Source organism: Bufo bufo, chromosome 1, assembly GCF_905171765.1.
Source record: "Bufo bufo chromosome 1, aBufBuf1.1, whole genome shotgun sequence".
In the NCBI taxonomy this organism is placed as follows: Eukaryota; Metazoa; Chordata; class Amphibia; order Anura; family Bufonidae; genus Bufo; species Bufo bufo.
Window position 1 is genome coordinate 640,564,046 of NC_053389.1, and position 12,655 is coordinate 640,576,700.

General features: G+C 41.5%; 1 protein-coding gene across 1 annotated transcript in view; it reads right to left on the reverse strand.

Moving 5' to 3' along the window:
* LOC120985751 (neuronal acetylcholine receptor subunit alpha-7) overlaps positions 1-12,655 on the reverse strand; it is a 414,569-nt gene that overhangs the window by 42,811 nt on the left and 359,103 nt on the right. The window contains exons 6-7 of the mRNA XM_040413865.1: positions 9,261-9,428; positions 5,765-5,959 (exon numbers count right to left, since the gene is read on the reverse strand). Coding sequence (XP_040269799.1) covers positions 5,765-5,959; positions 9,261-9,428 — 363 coding nt within the window. The remainder of the gene's footprint in view (positions 1-5,764; positions 5,960-9,260; positions 9,429-12,655) is intronic.

Here is a 12,655-nt window from a genome sequence, read left to right on the forward strand (position 1 = left end):
TGGAAAATTACGTTGTTGACGCAGAGTGTGGTAAGTTAAATTCGCAATGCGATTAATATAACCTGTATTAATCGCATTGCGATTACAACTTAGATCTGAGTTCCTAATGGTTGTATTGCTAGAATATAACGAAGATTGAAAATATAGTGCTATATTCGTCAATTCTAGCAATACAACCATTAGGAACTCAGATCTAAGTTGTAATAGCAATGCGATTAATACAGGTTATATTAATCGCATTGCGATTAGAACTTATATCTGCGTTCCTAATGGTTGTATTGCTAGAATTGACGAATATAGCACTATATTCTCAATCTTCGTTATATTCTAGCAATACAACTATTAGGAACTCAGATCTAAGTTGTAATCGCAATGCGATTAACAACTTAGATCCAGTGGCATTGCGAGAGGGGTGCGGTGGGTACGGGCCGCGCCGGGTGACACCAGTCTGATGGGGTGTCACCAGCGGCCCGCCGGCGCTGGAGTTCTCACTCACAAGTTCAACTTCTAAACTTCGCAAGAAAGCAAGCACGTCGTGCCGTCACGTGGTAAAGTGGGACGGGGGTGTGACTCACTGCAGCCTGGTGAGCGGTGGGGCACCGCGGCAGCTGCCCTGCAGGAGTCTCTGGTGCTGGGAGGAGGAGGTAGGTAGGTAGAGCGGCTCTGACTTTATAGACCAAATTATTTTAATAATACCCCAATAATAATAAGTTAATAACCTAACCCCATTCATAAATTACTGGTGGATTATTATAGAGACAGCCCCAGGCCAGGAGACATAAGGGGTTGGGTTGAATTGTGGGCTGGGGCCACCCGGCCACATTTACTAATCTTTGCTCAGGGGGGCCCTCATAGATATAGACCCACATGGTGTGGACTGGTCATTTTTACTAAGGAATATAGTTTAAACGTTTATGTGCAAAAGAGAAAATAAGAAGTCAGCTCCAATCAGATATCTGCACATAGACCAAGAGTCTGGGTCTATGCAGATATCTGATTGGAGCTGACTTAGTGACTTCTTTTTTTTTCTCTTTATCTCTTTATTATGGATTCGGGGGGGGGGGGGGGCAGGGGGGACACAATTTTCTACCGCACCCGGTGACACCAGCCATAGTAACGCCAACCATTAGGAACCCAGCTCTAAGTTGAATTCGCAATGCGATTAATATAACCTGTATTAATCGCATTGCAATTACAACTTAGATCTGAGTTCCTAATGGTTGTATTGCTAGAATTGACGAATATAACGAATATAGCACTATATTCTCAATCTTTGTTATATTCTAGCAATACAACAACCATTAGGAACCCAGCTCTAAGTTGAATTCGCAATGCAATTAATATAACCTGTATTAATCGCATTGCGATTACAACTTAGTCAAATTTGTTACACTGCAGCTTCCAAATGAATCTAAAATGGATTCTGTCCAGGAGGTGGGAGGGTCTGGGAGGGAGGGTATGCTGCTGATTGGCTGGAATGTGTCTGCTGACTGTGAGGTACAGGGTCAAAGTTTACACAATGATGACAAATAGGGGGCGGACCGAACATCGCATATGTTCGCCTGCCGCGGTGAACGAGAACACAGATTCTCGTTCGCCGGGAACTATTCGCCGGCGAATAGTTCGGGACATCTCTATTGATCAGCGAGGTCATATGACCTAACACATAAAGCCCAGGAAGTGATGCGTGCCGGCCATCAAGGAAGTGCTGCAGAAAACAAACAGCAATCATGCTGTGGCCAGGGGTGAGAGCAAACTGTGGAGCGGATCCCAGAACCACAGCACCCACACAGACAGAGCCCAGGACTGCAGCGGTAAATGGGAAGCACTGGCCACAGATCACCACTGAACGCGGCGCTCGGGACCGTGGTGGTGAGCAGGGGAACAGTGGTGCACAGCAGTTGCTGTTATAGTAATACCACCCCACCCCTTTACGCCTCCTTTTCTTGAGTCCACGACGAGACAGAACCCTTTTTATCAGGTCCGGAGCATGAATGTTCTCTTCCGGCTCCCAAGACCAAAGCCCTTCCAGTCCACAATATAGTAGGTCTTCTTGCCACGCTTCTTAATGTCCAGAATGTCTTTGACATCAAATGTCTCTTTAGAATCTTCAGATTCCGGAGTTGGAGTAGAAGGAGCCGTCGAGAAGTGATTAAGGACTACTGGTTTTAGTAAGGACATGTGGAAAGCATTGGGAATACGCAGAGAGAGAGAGGCAGACGTAATTTATATGTCCCAGTCCTCAATATTTCAAAGGGTCCAAGGAACCTAGGAGCGAATTTGAAACTGGGATCCCTAAGAAGATGTTTTTAGAGGAGAGCCATAACTTATCTCCAGACGAGAACTGAGGTGGTTTTCTTCTTCTCCTGTCTGCATTTGTTTTCATGCGGGTCACCACTTTGTTGATGCAGTTCTTGGTGTCACGCCAAATCTTCAAAAACTCCCTAAAAGAGGAATCCGCAGCTGGTACCCCAGAAGATGTATGAACAGGGAGAGGAGTATGAGGGTGTTGTACATAAATGACAAAGAATGCAGAGGATCCAGTAGACTCACTAGTGTGGTTGTTATAGGAGAACTCAGCCCAAGGTAGCAATTGTCCCCAGTTATCGTGCTGGGCTGAAACAAAATGTCGGAGATAGTTCTCCAATATTTGATTGACCCACTCTACTTGCCCGTTGGTCTGGGGATTATAATTGGAAGAGAAGTCCAGCTCAATTTCAAGCAGCCAGCAAAGAGCTCTCCAGAGTATAGAGGTAAACTGCACTCCACGATCATAAACAATATGCCAAGGTAGACCATGCAAGTGGAATATGTGTCTCACGAACAGTTTAGCAAGTTCAGCAGTCGAGGGCAGTCCAGCCAAAGGAACAAAGTGCGCCATTTTGGAGAAGCGGTCCACGACCACCCAAATAGCTGTACATCCAGCAGAAGAGGGCAGATCTGTAACAAAGTCCATGGCAATGTGTTGCCATGGGGCATCAGGAACAGGAAGAGGTAACAACAGCACGGGTGGTTTGGTCCTGGAGACTTTATTCTGAGCACAGACGGTGCAGGCAGACATATAATCACACACATCCTTAGACAGTGTGGGCAACCAGTAGTGGCAAGACAAAAGTTCTGTGGTCTTGCGGATTCCTGGGTGATCAGTCAGTTTAGAGTTGTGGCCCTAAGCTAGAATACGTTTTCTCTTGGCAGATGGCACAAATGTCTTCCCGGGAGTGATGTCATTTAATGGGACAGGAGCCTCTGTGGATATGCACACGAGGCAGCTGGTCCAGGCGGACCAGCAGGTACCAGGGAAAGGTACCAGAAGTACAGGCGAAGTCAGACAGGCGGAGTCGTTACCAGGAGCAACAGTGCAGGACTGAAGGATGAGGCAGGGGCGTAGTCAGACAGGCAAAAGGCCAGGGCACAGGTACAGGTCAGGCAATCAGGATCAGCAACAGGAAAGTCAAGGCTAGCAGGCAGGGATCAGACGGGTAGCAGAATCCAATAACACAAATACGAGTCAGGAACACAGGAACACAAGTGGTTATCAGAAGCCTTAGCACAGCACAAGGACCTTGACACTGAGGCATCTGGGCAGGGGGCTGAACCACTCATATATGCGCAGGAGGGCTAGGATTAATCAGCGAGGTCATATGACATAACCCATAAAGCCCAGTTAGTGATGCGTGCCGGCCCTTAAGGAAGTGCTTCAGAAAACAAACAGCAAGCATGCTGTGTCCAGGGCTGAGAGGAAACTGTGGAGAGGATCCCAGAACCACAGCACCCACACAGACAGAGGCCAGGACTGCAGCGGTGAATGGGAAGCACTGGCCACAGATCAACACTGAGCGTGGCACCCGGGACTGCGGTGGTAAGCAGGGGAACATCGGCGCACAGCAGCCGCTGTTACACTAACTCATGAACTCCCTAAGCTCAGCTCACAGGACAATGGCGGTGACCGCACGTAATGAGGGTTTTATAGGGCTGTGACATCACAGGATATGGATATTAGCATTAGCATTGGAGTATATGAAAAATACACTATAAGGGCACATTTAATAAGACCAGCGTTTTAGACACCAGTCTTTATAAGCCCTGTAGCTGGTGTTGGATCGCCAAAGTTATGCAAAGGCGCAGTCCTCTACATAACTTTGGCGTATCCTGTGTCGATTCTAAATGTAAGGCAGCTTCCTTGCTGCCCTACATTTAGACCATTTTATATGCCTAAACCAGGTGTAGAAAATAATGAATGAGAGGGGTCTGCCAGTCCATCCCCTTCCCCGCCCACGTCATGCCAACTTGTTTAGACCCTGGCGTGAGCGGGGAATGGCATGACAGAATCTGCGCCAGATATACTCCACAAAAGTGGAGTATATATGGTAATAAATGACCCCCTATGTTCCTATGGAGCCCTGTGACAGTGATCTCTCTGAGTACAGATAGTCAATGTTATCTGGCTGTCCGGCTGAAAACTCCTCATTTTGGGGTGGGGCTTCCTATGACTTTAGCCAGATCTCTAGGACAGGTCCCTTACTAATTGCAGTTGATGGGGGCCTTAGTAAAGGAGGGAGGGGGTCTGACCTGACCGCTGCCTGCCTCCTGCATTTATCAATAAACTCCTCTGTCTAGACATTAGTATACCGGTTATGTTGTTTCCATCCTGTATGTAAATAATTGCTAGCCCTACGCTACCTGGCTGCTAGTGACCCAGGCCTCCTCTTGGTGTGGGCCCCATAGAAACTGTGTCTCTGATGGCTCGCTACATTTGTATTTATCAATTACCATAATAATTAGATTAAAGAGATATTTCAGGATTTTAATTTTGATCGGCGTCGGTTCCACATTCCACCCCCAGCGATCAATTGTTCTCCAGAAAGTTCTGATCACTGTGTAGGGGATGGAGCTGGTTACCGCAACATTGCTTCCATTCACTTTACTGCGAGCAGAGATGCCATGACCAGCAACTTCTACTACACAGTTATTGGAGCTTTGTACGTAGTTCTGGCGCTGTTGCATCTAAACTCCGGGGGTGAGGAGTGTCAAACTCCCTCCACTCCGGTCTTGAGTATAGGCCATCAATATAAAAATCCTGGAATGCCTATTTAATATTGAATTATGTTTTTTTTTACACACGTACCTATCCTGAAGGTCTACAGTATATGTATATATTGGATATATGGAGCATGTCCATACACTTACTGTATTAACATGCATGTGTAAACAGACGTCTTAGCTTCTCAAGAACCCAATCAGTGAAGTGAATATATTACAAACTTTTACTAATCATTGCATTCAGCAGACTGAGAGCAATTTGCTTAATGTACACAGCACATCTAATATTAGCTACTTAGGGCGACATTTCATTCTGGGAGAGTAAAAAATGCCTACTTCTGCTTCAATTCCTAATAATTCTCTTTTACTCAAATCTAAGAATTTCATAGCAAGAACCTGGCTGCCCTGCAGAGCTCATAAAACATCTGCAAAATGCTTTTCAGTATAAAATATATCCCTATATAGAGTGCAAACTGCCTGCAATGTAACTGATGTGTATGTAAGAATAAATGTTGGTTTAAGAAAAGATTCCGCTCTCATATATGAAGGATGCCTTGCAATGGAACGTCCTGAATAATAAAACCTGTGACTACTGCATCCTGCTGCATAATAACTATGCTTTCTGTGTAATTACCAAAGTGTATTCGCTAATCTAGATTTCAAATGTTGATACTTTGCAGGTCCTATGAAAGTCAAAGCTGTTTTCCAGTAACTGCTTGTTTACCAAGTGAGATTTTCTCTCCTGAGTCTGCCGGAAGAAGGAACACGAGCAAGGCAAGTGCTGATATCAGAACACAGGGAATAAGAAGGTTCAATCCATAATATAACGTCCTTCGCCTCAATGTAATAGTAAATGTCACATCTGGATAGGGCTCTTTACAGCATCCATAAAAACTCTCGCTCCGTTTCCCTGGAACTCCTGGAAAGAAAATATATTTCTTTGTCACTCCACTAATTATTAATAAGTATTTTAATATATAGATCTATATGACTTTTTGTAGATTAATAATAACTTTGAAGATGTAAGATTTTCTAGAGATGAAGTAGGCTATGAAGTCCTTTTAACTAAAGCTAGAAATAATGTACCTAAAAATGTAAGCAGTTTATTACACAGGACAGACATAGCAGTAACGAAGCTTACCTTCAGCCATGGAAAAGATTCAGTTCACTGCCCTAACCCAGTATCTAAATACCCTGGCCCAAAAAAAGCATGGCTTCTTGGCATCCCACACCTGGAAAGGCATCCTCAACCAATGCAGGAGATAAAATATTTAAAAGGAACCTGTCCAGTTGAACATGGTGCCTGGTCTGCAGGCAGCTCATTATAGAGCAGGGACAGCTGAGCGGATTGATGTATACAATAAGGGGTAGACTGGGAACCTAAAATGGCCCTGAAAAAAAAAAAGTAGCCCCATGTTGTAACTGGATCCAAATTGACAGAAATCTGGGCAATGCAAGTAGGCAGGGTCAGCAATACCATAATGCAAAATATTGTCCCAGCAGAATCATATACCACAGCGTAGCACTATGTATTACTCCAAAAGTTGTCCCTCTGTGGTGGCCAACAATAACTACCATTTTCTGTCCTCCTCCTCCAGTTGTCTCTGATGAGAAGCTTAGGAGGTGAGATTTGGGCCACATCAGATGAATTCAGGAGGGCATGTGCAGTTGCTGGCCAGGTACATGAATACCGGATTCTCAAAGCATTAATTACTGCTGAGAGCTCATTATGTACCCAGCCAGAGGCAGAGAGGAGGTCTTGGGTGGCCCCCTGGGCATCAGCCCACTGGGAAATATCCCTGTAAGGTCTATGGCCAATCCGCCCCTGTATACAATATAAAGTATACTTAATGTACACTTTATATTGTGATGGAGGAACAGCAGGAATGCGTCTGCCCCAATGTGCGTTGCTGCAAACTTGCCTTTAAAGGAAGGGAAACTTGCGTTAGGTGGACATATGCTTGGTGTTCTTCCATCACAATAATGTTTTTTTTTTCTCATTGGCACCTGTTACTTGTGTTATATAGTCATGTTCGCATACGGACAGTAATTCCACCACTAGGGAATCTGATGTATATACTATTAGATGCTTGATTGGCACATGTTTATAGTTATGATGTGGAGCCATATTTAGGATTTATTCTGCATACATGTATCTACCAAGGATGCTGTCCTCTTGTTAATGTAGTTTTAATATTTTTCAATAAAGAGACATAATTGTCTACATTTTTGTGGTATATGCACTGCTTTTTCCTGGGTAGTATAAATGCAGCAAAAACACAACATGTTCATGGGGTCAATTATTTAATTATATATTTATTTTTAAGAAAAATATTCTTAAAGAAAATATTTCTGTTGGAATACCATTGGATGACACATGTGCAATGTTATCAGTGATAATAGCATGTTTTTTTTTTTCCCAACAGTGGTTTTCATCTGCATTCCTTTTTAGCATTTCATTTACAGTATTTTTCAGACTATAAGACACACTTTTTTACCCTCCCAAAATGTGGCTAAAAGTTCAATGTGTCTTATAGTGGGAAGCTACCTTTTCAAGGGTCTCAAACATGCGACCCACAATCTGCCCTCTACACACCTGTTAAAACATCATCACACTATCCAGTCACAGCTATTAAAGGGGTGGTCTCACATCAGCAAATGGCATTTGTCATGTAGAGAAAGTTAACACTAATGTATTGCTATTATTCATATTGCTTCCTTTGCTGTGAGAATTCATTTTTCCATCACATTATAAGCTGCTCATTTCCATGGTTATGACCACCTTGCAACCCATCACCGGTGGCTGTGCTTGCACACTATAGGAAAAAGCACTATATGTGTGCTCCCACTGTCCTGACCACCAGAAAAGCTGGCAATTTCTCCTTCTGCAAGCATGGCCACTGCTGTTGGATTGCAGGGTGGTCATAACCATGGAAATGAGCAGTGTATAATGTGATGGAAAAATTTATCCAGCCAGCAAAGGAGGCAATATACATTAGATAATTACAATACATTAGTAAATGCCTTGTATTAACTTTCTCTAGATGATAAATGCTATTTGCTGAAGTGACACAACCCCTTTAACTATCTGGAAGTGGGAGGGGCGGAGTCTTCTCCAAATGAAGAGAGGTTGGATTGAGTCAAATGACTGTAGCTCACCGACAGACAGCATGCTGGCTGACAGAAAGAGTGATGTTAGGTTCCCAGAAGAGCCATGTGTGACTGTGAGACAGGAGTGAATTGAGGCTGCGGTCTTTCCCTCCTCTCCCAGATTGCTGTGTATGGGGAGCATTGTGTCCGCTTTACTTACTCTAGAAACATAGTTTTACTAAAGGAGCGTAAATTTCTGCTCTAGTGTATGTGTACCCTCTCTAAATAATCCCAATAGCAACTACAGATTATTTGGTGGGAACTAAAAAGTGTTGCATTAATGTGATACTGATCAGAGCCAAATGGCTACATGCAGCCAGTGGGGTAACACAGCGATTGTACTCTTATTAAGCCTTTAGAAATGGACCTGGGGTCTCAAAATGATACAGCTGCAAAGTGTTCCTTTCTTATCATATCCTATGTGCTGACAGCCTCCCCCACCACAGCTGTTATTGGTGTCCCCATCCGCTGCCGGCAGACATGACCAAAAGTTCCTAGACAGAGAAGACCCAGAAACTGAACAAACAGCACCAGCCTATAATGTCCTGGATGCTTTAGGAGGACAACAAATGCTGCGCTGACTGCAAGACTAAGACCCGGTGATGTATGCAGACAGGCTGATCACCCAGTTAGGGCCCATTTCTGCACCCCAGTTTCCTATGTAATGTGTTGATGCTGTTCATAGATTTGCCCTGGTAAAATGTGAAACAATGCCTGTCATACAAATGTGCATTATATGCATCGTATTTTAATAGCATAAGCTACATACAAGGAAACAAGTGTTATATTCTATCAAGGCACAACAACTAACCCCTCATGCCAGACTTATTAACTTTTACATTGTTGAAATATTGTTCTTTTGTTGTATTAATTATTTACCACACCATGTGGTTAAAAAAAATTATTACACCTTATGTTACAGTGCTTATTATAGTCCAAAAAATAAGGTAAATATGTGAGTTTTCTATCATTTAGCTTGTGCTATTAGAACTACACAAATAGCAGTATACAATGTGATAGATAAGGACAACACATAGCAATATGGAGATACTCCCTCATTCAAAACTTACCAACAAGATCCCATTCTCCATTAGAGATATACTCAGAAATGTCTGCTTCTAGCAGCTGTAGGTCCAGGGACCAACCACCATAAGTCCAAGATCCAAACTTTAGTTTACATTTTTGAATATCAAAAGGGAACCAACGAACGTCTATGTAGCATGAGCTCTTGAATATTCCTAAGAACAGATTAAAAAAAGATAATATTAGATACTATATCAGGTTTTACTTATAGACTATTATAATTATGATTCTGCGTAATTTAACCATTCCATAAAAAAAGAACATTTGATGCATTGTCCAACTAATGATTTTGCTAGATCCTATTACATTTTATGTCTGTTCATATTTAACAATACATTAAAAAGGAGTTAAAGTTTAACAGGGTAAAAAAATTAGTTTCTTCTGGTGATAGGAGATAAAAGGAAGAGACAGGAAGTTACAAACCATAGGGAGCCAAACAGATTGAATTCATACACAGACTATAATTGCAGAGAAATCATTTGGCCCATGAAGGAGAGGAAATTTCTAAAACAAAATATGATTTTTCATTTTAGACATTTTTTTTAACATATTTTTGTAAATAAAGTACACAGAGTTAGGCCTTGTCACTGCTTAAGGACTTATGCTAAACTAGTGCCCTCCATAGTGGCAGGGGAGGTTTATTATTTATCAAACTAGAAACAATTACTATTGAGGATGAAAACAGAAGGATGTAATAAGTAAGGGGTGTTCCATATCACTAAAAGTATCATAAAACATAACTTTTATTAGATATACTAAAGGGGTTTATACTATTAAAACATAGGGAAGCCAGGTGAGTAAATACAAACCAGAGCAAAACATAAATACTAGAAAACAAACAAATTGGGCAGGATGAGGGGGTGGTGGCAGTGTGTGGGTGGGTGGGGGAGCGTTATTTCTATCCCTAGTTAGCCCTACACCTCTATGGCCTGTCTCCGAAGTCACAATTTGATGGTAGGTGTACTCTGTGCTTGTACCTAACCTGAGGATCCCTGAGAAAGGCCCTAAAGATAAGTAAGATAGGTACAAGATAAGACGCCCTGAATCCTGAATCGAGAAATACCCCACACACACCCCCCATCACCCTGCCTTATTTTTTTGCTTTATTGTATTCATGTTTTTGTTTTTTTTTTGTTTGTATTTACTCACCTGGGTCCCCCATGTTTTAATAGTGTAAACACCTTTAGTATATCTAATAAAAGTTTTGTTTTATGATGCTTTCAGTGATATGTATTTAAGCAGTGTCAGTGATTTTAAAGGGGTATTCCAGCCTGAAGTACACTGGAGATAAATGCTAGATCATTGGTGTCTGACCACTTGAACCGATCCCAGCAGTCAGACCCCCACCAATTTATAACTTATCACTTATACAGTGCATAGGTGAGAAATGCTTTAGGAAGGAGTATCTTTTTAAGTATTAGAACACTGACAGGTGATCTTTAAAGCATCCCTTCAGTTAAAAAAAAATCATACTAACTGGGGTAATGAAGAGAACACTTAATTAGTGCCCTCCATTTCATCCCAATCTCCTTTTCTACCATCCAAGACAGCCGCACATTTTCATCTCCAGTGTGGCCATCTTTGATGACTAAAGGTGAGACTTGGAATTGGCAGATCTGCAGCTGAAATTATGAAAACAAGGTCACCACGAAAGTCTTCTGTTCTTTCCTCAGTCAATATAAATTTTCTTTCTCTTGAACTGGAGGGTCGCTTTAACTACCAAATACATAATGAGAAAATCTACAAAGAGCTATTATTTTTGTCCTTTATTCTAAAAACTGAATTATTCAGGTCACCGAGTACTGTATGTACAGAGAGAGAATAATAAAGGGTCAGATATGTATTAATATTACAGCCTTTTAAAGGTTACTTTTCCAGGTTACAAAAGAGAGGCACTTGTCAAAGAAAAAACACATCTCAGAATGTTAAAATAAACAACATGTACAGGCTGAACGATGTAAAATACAAAAAAAAAACAATACTAATACTAAGAAAACACATTTTCCAATAGAGAATTCTACATAAAAGCAAGGGTGAAATAGTATGCAAATATTGGAAAATGGGGTTACTAGAACAGGAATATTATAGGGCTATATAACTGTAGGATTGCAAATAAGCATTAATATAATTTGCTTAGGCCACTAAGGTATATTATGTGGAGGCCAAAAGATGGATGTACTGTAATATCGTGTTCAGAACTGAGCGGTTGTTATCCCTATGTGTAGTATATGTTCTCGTGTACTCTTAGTTTTCAAAAGTGACCAACCTATAACCTAGAAAAGTGATGAGGCTTCTGCTAGTTAGAGATGTGTTGTGTATATAGTTTAAGAGATTGCATTATACTGTATTGTATTGTATGTACAGTAAATTTGATAATTTTTTTATTAAATCTGGGTGCTTTTTGTGTTTTCCACTTGTATTTTTGTATCATAAAAGATTTTTTTATGAATCCTTTTCATTGAACCTTTAGGTCTTTTCTGGCAACCAAGTTATTTGGTTATGATAGCCACCTACTATCTTTTGGCTTTAGGGTACAGTCACACATTCAGGTTTCTTGATGCTGATTTGAAAGCCAATACCAGGCATAAAATTAAAAAAGAAAAAAGAAGTTGAATCTCTTCTCAATACTTTACCTCCTCTTATTAACCACCTCTAATTTTGACTTCCAAAACTGCATCAAAAGACCTGACTGCGTGATCATGCCCTTACTGTGAAAATGGATTAGACAGAAATGGAAATCTCCATGCTAACTACATGTACCTGAAATGTGCTTGATTGTATAGTCAGTGTACCATAGAGGTTTTATAAGCCATGATGATCATCATATCCACAACTTTGATGCAGCACCGCCACACTGACAAGTTGTTTGTATGCAATTCTGAGATCAATCATAAAGACCACATTAACTGGTTGTCTCACAGAGACAGGCCATTTTTACATTGAAGCCGAATGCAGCTGATCGCAGCAGGTCGAAGTGATTAGCTGATGTGGATGGCAACACATTCCCCTCCAGTGGCCACTACAAGACATATGTAATATTACATGTTGTGGAATCAAATAAATTGCCAAGTTTGTAATACATGAACAGGCTTGGTTCACCAAAACAAGAGACACACTGTGGGATTGACTCACCGCTCTACATAATGATATCTAATGTCCTGATAAAGTATTTGGTACTGGGTTATCCTCATGAAACCGCTTTAATAGAAAAGATTACAATTTCTTTATACCGGACATTAGACCCACTGGAAATTCAGAACAGTCACAGTAAATTTGTCAGAAAAGGAATCAAAACCCCCCCGCAGCTGTGGTATAAAATCAGCTAAGGGTACTTTCACACTAGCGCTATTCTTTTTCGGTATTGAGTTTCGTCCTAGGAGTG